We start from the raw sequence: 22,659 nt of genomic DNA, 5'->3' as shown, positions 1-22,659 counted from the left end.
AACCAACCGAGAGTTCTTTTTATTATCCTCGTTGTTCTCTTAAGTGCAATTATCTGGATCTCTTTGCACTTGGTTCACCAGGAATATTAGTTAGGTAAGACTTCAGTGTGAGTTTTCATATGTATCACTAAATTTGGTTTGTGAAAACAAGAATATTCACACATTTCCCCTATTTTTTTGTTTTATTTTACGAAGATAGATATTCAAATGTTCCATTAAAGTTCTTTATCTCTCAAACAAAAGTTAATAAAGAAATTGAGAATGTAATTTTCCTCTTGCCAATAAACCATTTTAAAACGTTGTAGTATACCAGCTGTCAACATTGCCCCGCTTTTTATTGAAACCAACTGAGAGCTCTTTTTAGTATCCTCATTGTTCCCTTAAGTGTAATTGTCTTGAACTCTTTTGCACTTGGTTCACCAGGAATATAGGTAGGAATTCAGGTTCTTCATAAGCCCTGAGGCACATATAATAACTGGTATAATTTACATGACTCTAAGATTCCAGTTTCTTTTCATGTTATACATGAGACCTTGATACTTGGTATGTTTCTCATTTCAGCTCTCTTCAGACCTAGTGTGAGTTTTCATGTGTCACTAAATTTGATTTGCGAGAACAAGAATATTCACACACTTCACAAGAATGTGGCTTGTGCCCAGTGTGAGTTTTAATATGTGTCACTAAATTAGATTTGTGAGAACAAGAATAACCACAAAATTCACAAGAATGGGACTTTTCCCTTTTTTCTTTTCATTTTTCTTCTAGGGGATGGGACATCCAACCAGATGTCTGACATTTACCCCTATTTTAGTGAGTCCAACCAAGAGATCTTTTCAGGATTCTAGGCGTCCCTTTCAGTGCAATCGTTTGTATTTCACTTGCACTTGGTTCACCGGGTATGCTTGCTATGTACTTTTTAAAGTTCTTTTTCATAAGCCCAGTTGCTCCTATGATGACTGGCACAATTGAAACGTCTTTTAATTTCCAATTTCGTTTCATATCATACATAAGTCCTTGATACTTTGTTATCTTTTTCCTCTCAGCTCTGTTAAGCCCTGTATCATTGAGTACACTGACCTCTATTACAGTCGCTTTTTTGTTTGCTCTGTCCCAAATCATTATATCTGGTTTAACAGCTGCGTTTTCAAGATATGTAGCAGAAGGGATTATGTAGTCATAGTGAATAGTGTAGTTGTCATTCCCAACTGTTCGTTCGGGTATATGTTCCCAGGACTTTTTACTACACTGAATGTTGAGTTTCTTACATATCTTCCAGTGAAGGTATTTGCAAACTCCGTTATGGCGATCTGTATAATAACCATCTCCAAGTAGGACTTTGCAACCAGAAATCAGGTGGCCCACACTCTCAACCTCAGTGCTACAGAACCTGCATTTGTTATTGTTGCTTAGACCACACATCTTTTTGAAGGCGTTTATCATGAGGCCCTGGTCTTGTGCAGCCAATATCAACCTCTCTTGGACGTAATGGAGGGATCCTCTTTTAAACCAGTCCAGAGAACCATCCCTATCAATATATTCTTGGGATATTTCAGTCGGTAGGTATTTTGCCCGTTTATGGTTGGTCCATACTTCTGTTTTAACACTATGGAACTGGCTAGTGTATTTTTCCGACTTTTCTGGGCTATGTCAGTGGCAGGCTTGTTTGGGTTCTCAGTATCATTTGTAAGACAATCCTTTCCAAAATGAGTGGCAAGTTGTGTTATAGATGTTGTACTACTTGCTCGATTCTGATAATGGTCTTTAATTTTCATAAGCTTGGGGTTACAGGAACTTATTATGTACTGACCTATGCTGACGATTGTGGCTCTGTGTTGATGATTGACTTCCGAGAGTCCCATACCTCCTTCTCGTCTGGGTAGGTACAAACGAGGCATGCACTGATTTCGATAAATAACTCGGTACAAAGTTTAACATTTTCCTTGTCTTTGTGTCAAGCCAATTTATGTCTTTCTGAGGCCAGTCAATAATGCCAAAACTATATGTTAGTACTGGTATGGCAAGTTGGTTAATTGCCGTAACTTTGTTGTTGTTTGTGATTTCAGTTTTGCAGATTTTTCTTACTCGGCGTAAATATTCTTGGCTTAGTTTCTCTCTCATCTTTGAATGCTGGATGGACTCATTTTCATCAATGCCGAGGTATTTGTATGTTTCCTGTTCATCCAGTTCTCTGATTACACTATTTTCATCGTGCTGTATATTTTCAATAGATATCTTCTTGCCAGCTTTCAGAGTACACATAGCACACTTTTTCAGCCCGAGCTTCATTTTGATGTCATTAGAAAAAGTGTGGACAATTTTCAGTAGATTATCTAAATCCCTATCCGAGCTAGCATAGAGCTTAAGATCATCCATGAAAAATAAATGGTTTATTAACTTGGAGGATTCTCTTTGGCGGCTGTAGCTTAGATTATAAGCACCTTGACAGTTCTTTAGAAGCTTACTTAGAGGATCAATTGCCAAGTAAAATAGTAGAGGAGATAAACTGTCTCCTTGGAAGATTCCTCTTTTTATTCTCATATTTGGAATAGATATCCTTCCCCCGTTATGGTTTAAGGTAATGGATGTTTGCCACTCCTTCATTTGGGCAGCTAAAATTTCTCGTATGGTCGGGTGGATTTTATATAATTAAAGGCATTTTAGTATCCACGAATGGGGTACACTATCAAATGCTTTCTGATAATCTATCCATGCCATATTTAGATTTCTTTTTCTTTTCCTGCAATCTTCCAAAATGGTCTTGTTGATGAGCAATTGATCTTTGGTGCCCAGGCAGTTTTTCCTACATCCTGTTTGTTCCTCCTCAAGATAATCTCCGGATGAAAGATGGTCATAAATGCTGTCAGCTATTAATCCAGTGAATAGCTTTTAGGTCGTGGTTAGGAAGCATATTGGGCGATATCTGCTGGGGTTTTTAGTTTCTGTGCTTTTTAACTATTAAGCTTGTATCGCCTTTTAATAGCCATGATGGTGTCGCTTCATAAGCTTTCAACATTCTGGTGAAACATCTGCTATAATGATCATGCAATGCTGTTAGCTGTTTTAACCAGAAGTTAGATATGTTGTCGATGCCAGGTTTCTTGTGATTTGAAGCTCGTGCCAGCTTTGATCTTATCTTATCTGGCGTTATTTCTGGCTCTGGCATTTCTCTTTTATTTTTATTTGCATTGATAATATCCGCGATACCCTGGGCCTCTTCGTTATGTACTTCCTCTTTTTCAAATAAGGGTCTCCAGTAATCGTCAAATTCGTGTTTACATGGAGGATCTTGGATTTTAATTTCTTCTCTTATTAGATTTCTGTAGAAAGTTTTGGGATTGTTTGCAAAAGGCTTATTCTGTGTCTTTGCATGAATCTTAGCCATGCGATGTTTAATTCTTTGGAAAATGGCTGGTATTTTGCCTTCCAGTTCCTTCACTATGTTTCCAACATTTTTACAATTTGTTTTAAATTTCGCACAGATTCTTTTGACACTGTTTTTGAGTCTACCTTCCACTGTGGGATTCTTCATTAATTGCTTTAATTGGCTAAGCTCCTGTCTACAGGTGTTTATTTGTTTCAGCAGCTTGACTTTCCATTTTGGTGTTGCTTTGGTTACATTAGGTTTTTTGTTTCTTTGTTGCTGTTTATTCAGAGGAAGCATTTTGTTGCTAATGTACAGTCCAGCTGCATATGTGTCGTTATTTAGTTGCCTAAGGTCTTTTTCTTCGTTCGGGTACATGTTCCCAGGATCTTTGCTACACTGAATGTTGAGTTTCGTACATATCTTCTAGTGAAGGTAGTTGCAAACTCCGTTATGGCGATCTGTATAATAACCATCTCTGAGTAGGACTTTGCAACTAGAAATCAGGTGGCCCACACTCTCAGTGCTACAGAACCTGCATTTATTATTGTTGCTTAGACCACACATCTTTTTGAAGGCATTTGTCATGAGGCCCTGGTCTTGTGCAGCCAATATCAACCTCTCTTGGTCATAATGGAGGGATCCTTTTTTGAGCCAGTCCAGGGAACCATCCCTATCAATATATTCTTGGGATAGTTCAGTCGGTAGGTATTTTGCCCGTTTATGGTTGGTCCATACTTCTGTTTTAACACTATGGAACTGGCTAGTGTATTTTTCCGACTTTGCTGGGCTATGTCAGTGGCAGGCTTGTTTGGGTTCTCAGTATCATTTGTAAGGCAATCCTTTCCAAAATGAGTGGCAAGTTGTGTTATAGATGTTGTACTACTTGCTCGATTCTGAAAATGGTCTTTAATTTTCATAAGCTTGGCGTTACAGGAACTTATTATGTACTGACCTATGCTGAGGATTGTGGCTTTTTTGAGATTTCAGTTTTGCAGATTTTTCTTACTCGGCGTAAATATTCTTGGCTTAGTTCTCTCTCATCTTGGACTGCTGGATGGACTCATTCTCATCAATGCCGAGGTATTTGTATGTTTCCTGTTCATCCAGTTCTCTGATTACACTATTTTCATCGTGCTGTATATTTTCAGTAGATAGCTTCGTGCCAGCTTTCAGAGTACACATAGCACACTTATCCAGCCCGAGCTTCATTTTGATGTCATTAGAAAAAGTGTGGACGATTTTCAGTAGATGATCTAAATCCCTATTCGAGCTAGCATAGAGCTTAAGATCATCCATCAAAATAAATGGTTTATTAACTTTGTGGATTCTCTTTGGCGGCTGTAACTTAGATTATATGCACCTTGGCAGTTCTTTAGAAGCTTACTTAGAGGATCAATTGACAGGCAAAATAGTAGAGGAGATAAACTGTCTCCTTAGAGGATCAATTTTCGCCAGTGTGAGTTTTTATATGTCTCAACAAATTTGATTTGTTAGAAAAAGAATAGCCACACACTTGACAAGAACGTGGCTTTTCCCCAGAGTGAGTTCTCATATGTTTCACCAAGTATGATCTGTCCGAAAAAGAATGTCCGCACACTTAACAGGAATGTGGCTTTTCCCCAGTGTGAGTTCTCAAATGTGTCACTAATATAAATTTTCTAGAACAAGAATATCCGCAGACATTGCAAGAATATGGCTTTTCACCAGTGTGAGTTTTTATGTGTTTCAACAAGTTTGATTTGTCAGAAAAAGAATATCCACACACTTCACAAGAATGTGGCTTTTCCCCAGTGTGAGTTCTCATATGTCTAACCAAGTATGATTTGTCCGAAAAACAATGTCCGCACACTTCACAGGAATGTGGCTTTTCCCCATTGTGAGTTCTCATATGTCTCACTAATCTGGATTTTTTAGAACAAGAATATCCGCACACTTCGCAAGAATATGGCTTTTCTCCAGCGTGAGTGCTCATATGGATCAGTAAATCCGATTTTTGAGAAAAAGAATATCTGCACACTTCGCAAGAATATGGCCTTTCCCCAGTGTGAGTTTTTATGTGTCTCAACAAGTTTGATTTGTCAGAAAAAGAATATCCACACACTTCACAAGAATATGGCTTTTCCCCAGTGTGAGTTCTCATATGTCTCACCAAGTATGATTTGTCCGAAAAAGAATGTCCGCACACTTCACAGGAATGTGGCTTTTCCCCAGTGTGAGTTCTCAAATGTCTCAGTAATATGGAATTTTTAGAACAAGAATATCCGCACACTTCGCAAGAATATGGCTTTTCACCAGTGTGAGTGCTCATATAGATCAGTAAATCCGATTTTTGAGAAAAAGAATATCCGCAGACTTCACATGAATGTGACTTTTCCCCAGTGTGAGTTCTCATATGTCTCACTAATGTTGAGTTTCGAGAAAAAGAATATCCACACACTTCGCAAGAATATGGCTTTTCACCAGTGTGAGTTCTCATATGGATCAGTAAATCCAATTTTTGAGAAGAATAATATCCGCACACTTCACAAGAATGTTGCTTTTCCATCGTGTGAGTTCTCATATGTTTCACCAAGTTTTATTTTTCAGAAACAGAATATTTGCACACTTCACAAGAATGTGGCTGTTCCCCAGTATGAGTTGTCATATATGTCAAAAATACTGATTTAAAGGACACGAATATTCACACCTTCACGAGAATGTGACCTTTCCCCAGTTTGAGTTCTCATATTAATCAGTAAATCCGAGTTTTAGAAAAAATATCCGCACACTTTACAAAAATTTGGCTTCTCTTTAATGTGAGTTCTCGGGTGTCTTTAATGCTGATTTTCGGGAAAATTAATATCCGCGCACTTCACAAGAATGTGGCTTTTCCCAGTATAAATTCTCGTATGTGTCTTTAATGTTGATTTTTAAAATCAAGAATATCCACACACTGCACAAGAATGGGGTTTTTACCTTGTGTATAATCTTATGTCTCACTAACCTTGATTTTTCAATAAAAGAATACCCACACACTTCAAAAGAATTTTGCTGTTCCCCAGTGTGAGATTTCATATGTCTCACTAACTTTGGTTTCTTTAGAAACAGATTATCCACACAGTTTACACGAATGTGAGTTTTCCCCAGTGTGAGTTCTCGTATGCTTTATTTCGTATTCATTAAAAACATTTCAGCAAGAACATCTGCAAATAAAAAATAAATAAAATTAATATTGTTTATTTTAATCTTGCCAACAAAACAAGAAACATAACTTTATAAAACATTTTAAAATTATAGAAATAAACTCTTAATTCACATTCATATTGTTTAAATGTTAAATATTATTCATAGTATTTTGTAATAGATACAGGAATTATGCAATTAATAAAGTAAAATAAACAATAATATAGTAGGAATTTTTAGAAACGATAAGTAGATCTTGCAGAGCGGAAACCATATTGTGTGTCACTAAGGTTATTCCTGCTGAGGTGGTTGACTATTTCTCTATTTAATATGGATTCCAGCAACTTACTCATAACACACAGGAGACTTATTGGGCTGTACTGAGAGGGGGATGACTTATCACCTGAATTCTTAAATACAGGGCAAACTGATGAGGTCTTCCAGGGAGTAGGAAAGCACTTCTCCTTAAGGCAGCGCTTAAATAGTTTCGTAAGTATGGGAGCAAGTTCAGGTTGAAGCTTTTTTAACACTATAATTATAATTGGGATGCCATCAGGGCCAGTTGCTTTACTGGAATCTAGGTTCTTGATTAGCTTGGCGACCTCATGCATGCATATTTGTATGTTACCTAGCTTGTTCTGTGTTATGGAAGGAAATATGGGGAGTTGGCGGCCTTCATCGCATAGAGTAGAATTAGCTGCAAAGTTCTTTGCAAATAGTTGGGCCTTGTCTGACGCTGACGAGATGACCTCTGGTCCATTGATAATGGTTGGGATAGAACGCACACTTCTGTTCAGGATCCTATTTGTTATTTGGCAAAACTGGTGGGAACCAAGCCGCTGATCAGCTACCTTGGATTTCACAGACTGGGCATATAGCTCTCTTGCATTTTTTATTACTCTTTTACAGTGGTTGCTGGCAGACCTGAAAGCAGCTTTAGTCTCAGTGCATCTATTACGTTGGTAGCTATGGAAAAAAGTGATCTGTTCCCCTTGCAATCAAACGAGAATCTGCTTAATCTAGCGGGTTAACATTATATAGTGAGAGGGCGTCGGAGTGGAAAGTCTCCTAAGCCAATCAAATTACGACATGCAGCTTCGGATTGTATGTGCAGCTCGACTATAGTCGAGAGTTTGGAAATCTGGGGACCAAAATCAACACTCAATTCCCATGACCTCAAAAGGTCACGTCCCATCATTCAGACAGCCACAGTCTGAATGATTCTCTAGGTCGACAAGTACAGTCGATTATTCTAACATTCTCACATTTCCTGTTGTCCACCTCTCAAACAACAATATATCTCTTATTTTCAAACAAAGCAAAATATATCTATATATTTCAGTTCAAGTCTTGGGATATCCGCCGTTGCCCGAGAGATATTAAAGCTATCTTATCATAGTCACCCGGCTCCCCAATGAGGGGCAAATCGCTCCCTCAGGTCGATCACGGTACATGATAATACATGTTTGTATACATAAAAGAAATCGAAATCTGTGAATTAGGTATCTTACCTAACATTACAAAGTATTTTTTTATTTTTGGAATTTAACAAATTGTTACTATAATTCAACGAATTATTTCATCCAACTTTTTCTAGCGTTTTTTTTTTTATTTGTATAGTTTTGTTATGATTTTTCATCTTTTTTTCTTTTTTTCCACCTTCCATATAAATTAGTAAAATGTAGTAACGTTGGAAGTTCAGTAAGGATTTTAATATGACATTTAGAATGGACCTATTCCAATCATGGTGAACGAACAAAACTTATTCCTTCTGCATATCGGTGTGTCTCAAATATTTTATTCATAACGGGTTGATGTTTTACTGTTTTACTGGATTTCGGATTTTAAACCTTTCTAATTCGCTTGAGAATTACGTTTCCTTTTGAGACTAAGAAAACGTGAACATTTTCTTATTTGATAAATTAATGAAAAGTCTGATTATGTGTTTGGTTTATGCCATGCAATGAAACACGTGCGAGACGCAGTAATTTAAACAATATGTATGGGAATTAAATGTTTAATAAAGTTACATATGTTCTGAAAGTGTAAGTCACTTTCATCGTTGCAATTTTAAGATAGCCTTATTGAATATATACATTATAAACGCACATCTCTTTTCATGAAAACGCATATATATATATATATATATATATATATATATATATATATATATGAATATTACCATTGTTATTATGAGAAATATATCTGTTAGGAAATGGATCGAGAAATAGAGGGATGTGTGTAAATTATATTGTAAACACGTTTTACCGGAAGTGAGGGTCAGCTGATCGGATTTACCTGAGAGTTTCGTGATCAGGTTTTCTAGAATCAGTAGAGAAGAACAGACGGCTAAACAGATTGTCCCCTCCCTTCACTGGAGGAGGGGGGCGCCGACGTGTGTGAAAATAAGACTTTGAAAACGAACAATGCAAGCAAAGAAATTCACTTTCCATTCTTCTGCGATTGACACCTGGAAGGTGAATAAAAACTATAAAAAAAAACAATCATCGTCTTGGAGTGAATGAAGATTCGTCTAAAATAGGTTCCTACTCTCCCCTCCAAGAACAGGATGAATTCCAGGAGAACAAGAGCAACGACGCGTGGAGTTAAGGCATGCCCCAAAATACATGTAACACACACGCGGGCGCGCACACACACACAAAATCATATGAACAATTAAATATGAATATATATAACAAATAGACAGAACAACTAGCCGATCACACACACAGTACCCCTTTATTAGATAAACAACAAAATATATCAAGGTTAATCAGAAAACGTTTGTTTTTGCCTTCTCCAAGCACGTGCATATACTTGATATAGGAACATTTTAAATTATCAAAACTATCGACAATTTCTTTAAAGGGAATTATTCAATGTCAAAAACGTAACTAATTCGGCTGGACAATCCACAGTAAAAAAGTCTAAACTTCAATCCTGCACATTTATGTTATCAGTTATTTTTTTTTTGTTTTTCTTATATATTTCTCAACTTTCAAGTATATTATTCAAATTTATAGATTATTTCAGGAGAATACTCGTTTATCCCTACTCAACCACGAAAGCGTATTAGGAAAAATCGATAGGATCCATCTGTACTACTGCCAAAAGAATTGAAAAGTGCGAAGGATTACAGATCTTGCTTACTGTTAAGTGTCCATGAAGTCAATGTTTATTGTACGTTTATATTATATAGTAAAGTAATCTCCCACTCTAACATATTTTTTTCTTTTTAAATTCCTTCTTTGCGGCAGTTGAATGTAATATCAAAACACTATTTTTATTTTAAATAAATTTTTTTACATGGGCGGCACTACTTATCAAAGCCGATAGGCCACTCAAAGATAAGGGTTAAAGAGTGTACAGTAGTCAAAAGGACAATATAGTAATCGATATTCGAAGTTCGGTAAATTTGCTAACTTAAGTGGAACGGCTCATCAGAAACTTGTTCACATTGGACTTGAAGACAACCATATTATAGACAGCTGGAACGCAGAAAAACTGAAGACAATTCCACAGGCGTGCAGTTCTAAGAAAGAAGCTTTGATCATGGAATCTATGTTTAGGTTTAGGCACAGATAAAGCGTGGGGGGAATTATTGATAGTGTTTTCAACTAGACGAGTGTCTCTTTGAAAGTTTGGCGAGGGGGGACCATAGATTGAAGCTCACTCGAACACTTCCCATGAAAATAACAATAAAGCAGAGACAAACTCGCAACATCTCTTCTGTGAGATAGAGGTTGCAGCGAAGAGAAAAGGACATCTCACACCAGGCCACGAAGTCTATTTTGAACCCAATCAAGGCAGGACAAGTCATTTCTAGCAGCTCCTGCCCATATGTGGAAACAGTATTCCATCCTTGGACGTATCTGGCTCTTATATAGATAGAGAATTCCATCAGCAGTGAGATATCTACTGGATCGATAGAAGGATCCGACCAGTTTTCCAGAGGCCTTGGCAACAGATTTGATGTACGTATTCCATTTAAGATCAGGAGTAAAGGTCAAGCCCAGAAGCCTGTCAAAACTTGAGGCCTCCCCAAGACAAGAGCCATTCATTTTAATTGATGCCAGATGGGGATCAGAACGTTGATGATGATTTTTAGAGGTAATATTTTTTCTAAATCAACTTTTGTTTAATTGATGATGGCCAATAAATGGGTGTTTATTTTATGTAAAATTTATTTTAAAAAGTGATCCAAATTCAAATAGCAAACCACATTCTCTAACCACATAAGATAGACAATAAACAGATAAAAAATAAAATGTTAAAACAATTTAATATCGGAAAATCAGTTTTTGTGTTCAGTTATCTAACGATTCGACCAACTTCCAAATAAATTGTCATTAATGGTAAAAATTGGTGTTATCTGCGAAATCACATACGTTTTACTAAAACAAATTTTTGAAAAAATCTAAATGTCATTATTTTCTTAGAAACACCATATGTTCTACTAAAATAAGCGCATATTTTTTTCTACAAAAATCTAAATTTCAGAATGAATAATATATTTAAGGTAATTTTTTTATTGGGGATTCATAATTTTTAATTCGTGTCGGTTATTAAGCAAGGCGAAATCAATAACTATATTTAAATTTTAGTGAATTATATTTTTTATTTACATTATTTTTCACAGAGATCATTATATATCAAAGCCGGGGAGCACGTAAAGATAAGAGTGATTGAGTGTATATAAGTTAATTGGGTAATATCGTAGTAATCGATAGTCGTGGAAATTTGGTAAATTGGATTACTTAAGAGGACGATTCATCGGGAATTCGTTACGTTAGATTACAGATTACCAAATTGTAGTCAGATAAAAATCAGGTAAACTGTAGAGGGTTTCACGGGATGGCAGTTCTAAGTAAAAAATCTTGTTCATGGAATCTACATTTAGGTTTAGGCACAGATAAAGAGTGAGGAAAATTATTGATAGTGATTTCAGCTAGACGGGTGTTTTTCGTGAAGGTTTGGCGAGGGGAACCATAGATTGGAACTCAGCCGAGCACTTGCCACGTCTCTGCTGTGGGAAAGAGCTTGCAGGGAAAAGCAAAGAGCATACCCCATTAGGCTACGAAATATATTTGTCAAAGCAGCCTAATGTATTTCTTGCAACTCCTGCCCAAAAGTTGGCCACAGTACTCCATTCTAGTACTACCTAACTTTGATATATTAAGAGCAATTAACCTAGAATGGAAGCCTTTGTCAAGAGATTCATTAATCCTATGAGATAACCGTCCGCATATCTGATGTAGATCTATCAGAATTGAAACCATATTGCATGTCACTAAGAAGGTTATTTTTTGCCGAGGTGGTTGATTACTTCTCTATTTAACACATATTCCAGCAATTTACTCACGAATCATAGGAGACTTATTGGTCTCTACTGATAGAAAGATGACCGATTACCTGAATTTTTAAAAACAGGTGATTTGATGAGGTTTTCCAGGGCATTGGAACGCAATTTAAATCAAGCATTACTGATTTTTGTAAAACATTCGTTAAAAAAAAAAGGTTTACAAAATTTTTACATTTTTTCATGACAATTAGTTTATTTGTTTTACAATTAGAATGGAAGTCCAGGCTTCTATTTGTTTCACCCGATGTTTTAACGAAAGGAAAATATCATGTTTCAAAAATCACGTAAATTCTTCAAGTAGTTTTATTTTTAAATAAGAAAGTCAAATGTTATGAGTGTTGGAGAAATGAGTAACTACTAAATTATGCAGTCGAAATTACCTGAATATTACTGAATTGTTTAAAAAAAAGACAACAATTGTAATCGTGTTAGCGAGTGAAAATTGCCATTATCTTGTTTAAATCAAAACGGAAAATTACCTCCGTTTTGAACTCTCGTGTCTTATGATCGTTTTCATCAAATTCTATTTTTATTTTCTTTGATAAATAATTTTCTATCTTATCGATTTTCGAAATTTTTTGATATAATAATCTTATAAGTATGAAGCAAACGTAGATACCAAGGTTTTCATGTGAAATTCAGTATTACGATTTCCGAAATTTCATCACAATAGTGTAGAAACTCAAAAAGGTCGAACATGGCGTTGTGCAAACTATGTGTTAATGCTCAAACTATGTGTTAATGCCCAACGAAAAACAAAATTGGAAAAAGATGCTGTTTCGGTATGAGTGAGAAGGAAAGGACAATTTGAGAAATCGAAACTTCTTTACTGGAAAAATATATTTTGTTTGTCCATCATTTGAGTAAAATATGGGACCAGAGCAATTTGAAATAAATTTGACATTAAAAAAAAAAACAGTAAAACGAAACGAAATTTTAATTTCCATTCCATGTTTAAAACAACCCAAGAAAAGAGTGCTTTCGACAATTTTTAACTTCTATTCTGCTTGAAATGTTTTGTAATTCATAAAATTTGTACTTATTTTGACATGACAAGTACGCAATTCTGTTTTCGTTTGAAATGCGTTAGTTTAAAAGATCACTAATTTGTACACGCATCAAGATATAAAGATGTACATTTTAAATTTTCATTCACACCTATTTTATAACGGTGCCCGGAAAACTCGTCCCGGGAAAACTCGTCTCCGGAAAACTCGTCCCCTTTCGCTAGGTAGGAAAACTGGTCCCTTATTGAATAAATATTGATTGAAAACACATTTTATGATCGTTCTGGAAGGAGATATTGTTTTTTTTTTTAAATAGACTATAGCCCCATAATATTGTTTGAAAATATTTTTACTTGTTTAATTTTTTTTCTAATAAAATCGATGTTCTGAGTGTCCGTTTTTTTACCTAACTGGCTAAGTTTTTAGTAGTTTCACTTATTTTAAAGCGTTTATTATGTTCATAAACGAGACCGCATATTTTTTTTTATATTAATATAAAAAGAATTTACTTATTTTCTGTTGTTTATAAAAGGGTAAAATCGATTTTTCTACCTCGCCGACTATGTTGTTTGTTGTTTAATTTATTTGGAATCGTTTATTCAGTAAAGAAAAAAAAACACAGAAAACACACAAAAAAACATGTCGAGTGTTACGTGAGAACGAGAAATAATGTCCGGTATATCACATCTTAGGGGTCTTGATAATCGCTAAAAAATAGAAAATTAAAGAAATTACTGAGAGATTTGGTTTTAAAAAGAAAATAATAAAGTTTAATATTTTTTAAAATATAATTTAGAGAGAGAGAAGGGGGGTAAAAACTATATCTCCCCCCCCGAAAAACAACCAACAAAAAATGAAATTAAAAAGATTCTTGATAAACGATAGAGGAGTTTTCAATAAAATTGATTAATAAATTTAGTGATTACTTTTTCTCTTAATGATTAATTTTAGAATTTTGAAGTAAAAATTAACAAAATTAAAAATTAGTTAACGAGAGATTGTTAGCACATGGGGCACATGGCATCTCTCGCGCCAAAAAAATATTTCGCTTTTAATTTATCAGTTACTTTTTGTAAAATTTAACAGGACGACAATAAATGCTGATAATTGATAAAATTATAATTTTAAATAACGCATGAGTGCATTTGGTATGAGAGAAAACAAAAGCATAACAAAAAAAAACTATCATAATTAAAAAAACCAAAGCAAAAAACTACCGCAGAATCGAAAATCGCTCCCTGTTTTTTAATTTTTTTGTTTTGTTTTTATATTATTGTTTTTAGACTAAAAAAAACAGCATTAAAATAAGAACAAACAAAAAATTGTAATTAACTTTGTATGAACAAAATCAACGCTTTAAAATAAGTGAAACCACTAAGAACTTAGCCAGTTAGATAGAAAACGGACACTTAGAAAATCGATTTTATTTAAAACCAAAAAATTAAACAAGTAAAAATATTTTTTTAAAATGTTAGGGGGGGGCTACAGTCTATTAAAAAAAAAACAATATATCCAAGAACGATCATAAAATGTGTTTTCAATCGATATTTATTCAATAAAGGACCGGCTTTCCTACCTAGCGAAAGGAGACGAATTTTCCGGGGTCAAGTTTTCCGGTGTCAAGTTTTCCGGAGACGAGTTTTCCAGAGACGAGTTTTCCAGAGACGAGTTTTCCAGAGACGAGTTTTCCAGAGACGAGTTTTCCCAAGACGAGTTTTCCGGGCACCAATATAAGTATAACATTTAAATAGAGGCTTTTTATTAGATCTAAAGTCGAAATACAAACTTTCAAATAAAACCAATGGTATCGTCTTTGACATGTCGAAGAAACGAACATATCCAAAAATTACTGAAAACGATAAGGTAGAAAATTTAATATTACTGAGAATATATTTTGAATACAATTGACGAAAATTGAGGTTTGGTAAATAAAAGAAACCGAAGAGATCGAATCGTAATGAGGGAAGTATTTTTTTTTAATCTTCAGCATTTTTAGCAGAACTTTAGGTACTTGTACAGTTTAATCAAGGTATTAAAAAGTGAAAATATCGAAAAAAAATTATATTGTACGTATTGGTTTTGGACTGAAGATCTACGAAAAGAAACTTTAATTTAATTTGATCGAGTAGTCTTTTTTTTACAGCGGAAAAACACGTTCTTATGATAGAGCATTGAAGTCAGCCATTATGTAATGTGTTGAACACGTCACGGGGAGATAACTCCATGTAAAGTTCCGATACTCCTCCCCATTTTTATTACTAGCTTTTCTTCCTAAAATTGAACCTTTTGATCGGTATCATAGCAAATTGGTTTTTAGCTGTAAAAAAAAAAAAAAAAAAAAAAAAACTACTTGATGGAATTAAGTGAAAGTTTTTTCAGAGAACTTCATTCCATAACGGATACGTGCAATATAACCTTTTTCGATATTTTCATTTTTTTATGTCTTAATTAAACTGTACAAGTACTGAACTTTAATCTTTTCGAAATTTGTTTTGTTATTAATTAATGGTCTACATCGTCGTTTTTTTTTTTTTTTTTTTTTTTTTTTTTTTTTTTTTTTTTTTTTTGTAATTTATGGATATCATTGCGACGAATTTAGGAAAATTCATCCCCAGAAAACTCGTACCCGGAAACCGACACTTTTTGCTAGGTAGGAAAACTGGTCCCTTATTGAAGAAATATTGATTGAGAACACATTCTATGACAGTTTTTTTTACATATATTGTTTCTAAAAGAGAATACACATCCCATAATATTTTAAACCATACTTTTACTCGTTTACCGTTGTTTAAAAAAATAAAATAAAATAATTGATTTTTCTAAGTGTTCGTTTTCTGACTAGCTCCGAAAGTATTTGGTGGTTCAACTCATTTTAAAGAGTTTATTTAGTAAAAAAAAAAAAAAAAAAAGAAAGTACTATCCGACATGAGATGATTACGTCTTGGGAGTCTCGATAATCGCTGAAAAATAGAAAATTAAAGAAAATACGGCGGTAGATATAGTTTAACAGATATTGTTGATTATGTAACGAAACGGAACGGAAGACACGAAAAGCGAAACCCTATATTTATAAAAAAAACTTACTTTAGTTTTTAACATTTCTTGTGTTATTACGAACCAATCAATAAAAAGAAAACACTTCTTGTATTACCAAATAATAAAACAAATATTTTATTTAGAAAATTTGGTACTTCATGGGGAATGTGGGCCCTGAATAAACATATTTTTACTTTAATGATTGCTCCCTCAAAGCGCATGCGCAAAAGGTTTTCTTTAGTTTATTGAATCGCGAAAACTTTTTGAACGTACTATTTGAGGCAAAAAAAAAAAAAAGGAAAGCATTATTTGAATATGTATGAAAAATGATTTAACAAAATATTAAGAGGAGAAACTAAAAAATTAAAATGAAATAAAAGTAAAATAAAAACAATCACGAATTAAAAGTATGAATCAAATCTACCCAAAGAAAAAAAAAATAAAGTAAATACGCGATTAAAAATAAACGAAGAAAGTGAAACGCTTTGAGGGAGCATGCATTAAATAAAAATACCGTTTACGCAGGGTCCACGTTCCTCGTAAAGTACCGAAAAATTAATTTAGTTTTAACACTTTTTGTTTTCACGGAACAACAACGGGCACTTTTGTAGTATAAGGACGGCAGCTCTTCTTGACGTATTTCTCTAAACTGTCTCCTGGTCGCGCTTCTTCTCGGTCAAAAAACATTTAAAGTGTTAATTTGTTGTTAACCCTCCAAATTCGCTTTAATTAAAAAAAATGTTCCATTTTAATTATTTGTTTGTCAGACAAAAAAAAAAAAGCGATTTTACTCTAAATCTTTATCCAATGTAGTTTTTATTACAAAAATTTATTTATTATAATTATATTTTCTTACGCAGACTTTTAAATAAATGTTTTTACAATTATATATTCATCCATTTTAATACAAGAAATGTTTTGGTTTTCAAATATTTTTCTGTTCGGAAAAAAATCTTATTTGTTACTTATTTGCCGTGTTATTTGACCAATGAGAAATTGGAGTTATCTCCCTCTAACAATAGCCGCCGTCTGCATACTGCAGAAATGCCCCCCGAAATTACTTTTAAACGATACCCTCCTCTCCCCAAATAATAACGTTATTATTTTAGGGCGGTGCCAAAAATACATAAGTACCATGTTTTCTTTCCTGTCGTTTCGTATTTGTACAAGAATTAAATTAAATCTTCTAAATAAAATAATTGCTTTCTTTGATAATACGTAAGCGTTTTCTTTTATTTTTGTTTCGTAATAACAAACAGTGTTAAAAACTGTTAAAACTAAAGTATTTTATAAAATAAAATTTATGTTTTCGTTTTTTGTGTCTTGACTCCGTGATCAGGTTTATTTTTTAAAACAAAAGTTAAATATTTTTGTAAATATTATGGGATCTGTGTTCTCTTTTAAAGACAATATCTTCTTCAATAACGATCATAAAATGTGTTTTCAATCGATATTTATTCAATAAGGGACCAGTTTTCCTACATAGCAAAAAAGGGATGACTTTTCCAGGCACTGCTTTTAACACCTCATGTTGTTTCCAGATGCCATATAGTATATTACTATTTTTATATATTTTTTTTAATATTGCTCTATCTCACATGATCTAATCTTAAATATTTTTATATAAACATCTATAAAAGTATATCTTGAATAATGATGACCTATCCAATATAGAATATTAAATAGCTTTTTAATATAAATAAAAATAAAATAATACTTTTTTTAATATATGTATTTCATGGTTCCATACACTTTAATAATCAATATTTTTTAACACTATACCCATATAGCATATTTGTGATTTGTTAAAATTCAAAATAAAACAAAAGTTCTTTAATTTAAAGAACAATAACATGCTTTTAAGAATATATATTTTGGAAAAGAAACCTACAAACGAAAACAAAAGAGCCAAAAATTAAAAAAAAACACAAATAGTAACGAATTGGTAAATTAGAACGACAAGATGGTCGACATTCAAACATTCAATTGCAATGTTACTTTCTCGCCTTTTCTTAATTTGTTAATTTTTTTGTTACCTTTTTTTGTTTGTTTGTTTTCTCTGCTAAATATTCTTACGTAGTCATAGGGACCATTTTGTTTTTTAGATGAAACCATTTTTTTTATTGATTATGTTTCCTTTTACTTTAAATATGATGTTCATTAAATTCTATTCTTATGAACTTTTTTTTTTACCTTTTTTGTTTGTTTGTTTTCTCTGCTAAATACCTTTATATTCTTATGTAGTCAGAGGGACCATTTTGTTTTTTAGATGAAGCCATTCTATTCTTATGAACTTTTTTATTACCTTTTTTGTTTGTTTGTTTTCTACTCTGCTAAATACCTTTATATTCTTAGAAACACGTAGTCAGAGGGACCATTTTTAAATATAGATTAGGTTTCCTTTTACTTTAAATAGGATGTTCAGATTAAATTCTATTCTCATGAGCTGTTGTTTATTAAATTTTTGATGAAACTACAGGATAGTTTGTTATTTGTTCCCGCTCACCACGTTAAGCATGAGTTTCTAAATAAGAACGTTAGTATTTCTGATCGGTTCGTGTTTTGTATAAGTACCAAAAAGTTCAATTGTAATTTAATTTGAAAGAAAGAAAAAAGTGTGTAAAAGTTTGTTCAATTTCGCATCCATTTATAAAACAAATAGATTTTTATTTTCCCAAAGAAATTGAAAATTAAAAAAAAAGCAAATTTCTTTCTATAAATTCATGTACATATTTTGGAAGGATAAATAGTGAACGTTGAAGTAGACTACACAATCGGCAGCCATTTTGAGTGTAAAACTACGCATTTATCATTTAAATGTTTCTACTGTTTAAATTTTAAATTAAAGTTTAACTAAACCAAGACTCTCCTCCTATAAATGGGGGGGGGGTGTATTACTGTACACAGATTCAAAAAAGTTGTCAAAAACAAATATATAACAAATAAATGTTATCAAAGGCAAGATAAGTTACTTTTCTACCAAACTGAATATAATTTTCGTGTTTTTATTCAATTTAACATGTTTATTCAGCTCGAAAAACATACTGTGTTTACCGATGTATTGGACCATTCAAAATGGCGGCCGACTCTCTTAAACACGGTAAGTTCGGGAAAAGGTGTTATAAATAATAAACTAGACAAAATACTATTTAAAAAAAAACACCGAATATATGTCAACCTATGTCACGGTAATATATATTGAGCGAATTTCTAACAGTATTTTGTCTAGTTTATTATTTATAATACCTTTTCCCGAACTTACCGTGTTTAAGAGAGAGTCGGCCGCCATTTTGAATTTTCCAATACATCGGTAAACACTGCATGTTTTTCGAGCTGAATAAACATGTTAAATTGAATAAAAACACGGGAATTATATCCAGTTTGGTATAAAAGTAACTTATCTTTCCTTTGATAACATTTATTTGTTATATATTTGTTTTTTGACTACTTTTTCGAATCTATGTGTACAGTAATACAAACCATTTTTATCTACTAATAATATCGTTTGTTTATTGGTTTTCTCTTATTTGTCGCGTATGATGCAATGTTGTCAACTGAGATTTAAAAAAAAACCCGCGAGATCAGGAGAAAGAAATGTCCAGAAAATCGCTAGCCAGTTTGGCAGAAAAGTAACTTATCTTGCCTTTGATAACATTTATTTGTTATATATTTGTTTTTTGACTACTTTTTCGAATCTATGTGTACAGTAATACAAACCCAAAGGGGTAAATCGAGATTTTCATAGCAAAAATAAATAAATAAAATAAAATAAAAAATAAAACACTTGTTTGAAATGCATTAAAATAACTAAAAGTTATGGGAAAATAGGATTTCAAATGCATGGGATTGTTAAAAGTAAGGAAATAAAATATCGAAAAAAATCTTACCTTAAATAAAAAACGGATAAAAAAATTGGTTATTACTATTTTGTTTGTGTTCAAAACAGGAACATTGGTCGATTTGTATTTCTTTACTAAATTGATCCAAACGTGTATTTAAAAAAAAAATAACTGAAGGAAGAACGTAAGGATACAATGAATATAAAAATATAAACATTTTAAACAGATTAAAAGCGACAAAAAACAATAAAATATTATAATAAAACTTTCTCAATTTTTAAAAGTACGTTAATTACGTGTGATGAAACGGTATTATGTCAAGTTTAAACGGTATTATGTCAAGTTTAAACGTATTGTCCAATCATAACACTATGATAAATTAAGGTGATAAATCGAATACGTCTAAGGTATCTGTTCTGCGTTAGTTATCTGCTAACTGTTAACATACATATACATATATATATATATATATATATATATATATATATATATATATATATATATATATATATATATATGTATATATGTATATGTGTGTGTGTTTAAATATGCAAATATATGTATTTCAATTAAATATGTATAGATATATTTGTATATATATATATCTATATATCTATATATATATATATATATATATATATATATATATATATATTATGTATATATATTGGTGTGGGTGGGTGTTAAAAATATATATTTATTTATATATTCAGATATATTCTAAGATACATATTTATAAATATACATATATATAAATATATTTAAAAATGTTTTTATAATTGAAACAAAAAAAAATTATTGCGTTTTCTCCCCAAACAACGCACAGACGTGGAGAGCTGGGACATAATTGTAAGGACACTATGTAGGGAGTTGAGCAACAAGTTGTCTGTTTACATTACACGAACTATTCCATGATAGACATGATGTTCAAGTTAAATTCAATTCTTATGGTTTTTGTTGTTTAATAAATTTTAGATGAAACGACAGAATAATGTTTCATGTTCCCTCTCGCCATGTTAAGCATGTGTTTCTAAATAATAACGTTACTATTTCAGCACGGTCCGTGTTATGTATAAGTACAAAAAGTGAAATTGTAATTTAATTTGAAAGAAAAAAAGTTCGTTAAATTAGTGTTTGTTCAGTTACGAATCAATTTATAAGACGAACTTATTTTTTTCCTAGTAAAATTGAAATAAAAAGGAACGTATTTTTTTAGCAAATTGATTTCTATAATTCATGTATAGATTTTTGGAGTCACTGATTTTAAATAAAAAACGTTAAAGTGACTTCACAGTCGGCAGCCATTTTGAGTGGAAAACTACACATTTTACCGTTTAAATTTCTTTAAGTAAGGCTGTCTACGGGCAACGGGGAAATCAAGATTGACATAAAATTACACTGATTTAAATGCATTGAATTGTTAAAAGTTAGCAAATAAAATATTGAAAAAAAGAAGTTATCTTTCTTTGTAAGCAATTCAATAAACAAAAATCGGATGAATTCTTTTTTGTTTGAATCGGAAAAATCTGACGAGTCGCTCGACGATGTTCATTGTACACTGTTCTACTGGTTTGACCGTATCGATGCCTTAAAGTCCACTGTAAACAAATTCGGAAGAGCCTGACGTTGTTCACTCTACACAGGTCTAAACGTTTTTTTTTCTTAAAACTGCCCGCCTATGCAACACTGTTCTGCTGGTTTGCTCATCGACCGACTACAATATCGTTGCCTTCAAGTCCAATGTAAACAAGTTCAAAAAAATCTGACGTTGTTCTCTCTACACAGTTCTGAACGCTTCTTTCTTAGAACTACTCGCCTATGGAACACTGTTCGGCTGACTTGCTTCTTGAACGACCACAATATCGTTGCCTTCAAGTCAAATGTAAACAAGTTTGGACAAGTCTGACGATATTTACTCTACACAGGTCTGAACGTTTCTGCCCCACCACCCAGCAACCTGCTTTCATGGTGACATGGCGCACCTCAAAATCACGTGTGAGACGTGATTTATCGGGAACTGTGCGATACCATGGGCATTAAAATTATTTATACGAAATTGTATTTTTACCAAATTGCGAGTTGGGAATAATATGTATTGTTTTTAAAATGCAATTATCCACTGACACGTGTTTGGTCGTCTACGAGTCATCAGAGTTGCTGAATGTAACGTGATTCACAATCACGACCCCTCTCCCACTTATAAGAAGCGTAAATCTCTACCATCGGGTTTTTTTAAAATGTAGATGTTGTTTATTTGTTTTTGTTTGAATTTATTAAAAAATGATCGCAAACAAAAACAAATAAACAACATCTACAGACCCCCCCCCCGATGATCCAACAGTCTTGTGCGATGGTCCCGTGGTAGAGGTTTGGGCTTATTTCATGGGGGCCCGATTTCGAGCCACGCTAGATTCAGCCACTCTGATAAGTCGGAGAAGACGAAACACGTTCCATATATGTTTGGTCAGCTGGTGCACGTTAAACTGGCAACGTGTAGACCGTTCGTTTAATTCATTTAGTTCGCAGTCATCTTCGCCCTCAGAAACAGCCATCCCCATTTCGAACTGGAGTTTTATCTTCTTGTCAATAAAGGTTAAACATGTTATGTCCACCTTTGCCTTTTCTTTGATTATAACTGTAGCAGCAGCAGCAGCCGAAGATTCTCTGAAAAGCAATGACATGCAAATGACCATGATCGATTTGATGTGTTGTCTGTCATAATTGAAGGAGGGAATTGGCTGATTGGTTGTAAGAATGAGGTTGAAACAATATCTTTGTAAGCTTCTCGGCTTGACCTTTACTCCTGATCTTAAATGGAATGCGTACATCAAATCTGTTGCCAACGCCGCTGGAAAAATGGTCGGATCCTTCTATCGATCCAGTAGATAA

General features: G+C 33.1%; 1 protein-coding gene across 1 annotated transcript; it reads right to left on the bottom strand.

Moving 5' to 3' along the window:
* Positions 1–4,078: 4,078 nt before the first annotated feature.
* Positions 4,079–19,938, bottom strand: LOC145271175 (uncharacterized). Its single transcript, XM_080126702.1, has 2 exons — positions 19,819–19,938; positions 4,079–6,546 (listed from the first exon to the last, which is right to left on the bottom strand). Exon 2 carries the CDS (start codon positions 5,922–5,924, stop codon positions 4,962–4,964), a length of 963 nt encoding a protein of 320 aa, XP_079982828.1. The 5' UTR covers positions 5,925–6,546; positions 19,819–19,938; the 3' UTR covers positions 4,079–4,961.
* Positions 19,939–22,659: the final 2,721 nt, after the last annotated feature.

The sequence above is a fragment of the Euprymna scolopes genome, chromosome 46 (genome assembly GCF_053919585.1).
Source record: "Euprymna scolopes isolate OS-2025 chromosome 46, ASM5391958v1, whole genome shotgun sequence".
In the NCBI taxonomy this organism is placed as follows: Eukaryota; Metazoa; Mollusca; class Cephalopoda; order Sepiida; family Sepiolidae; genus Euprymna; species Euprymna scolopes.
This window is presented reverse-complemented; position numbering and strand designations above follow the sequence as displayed.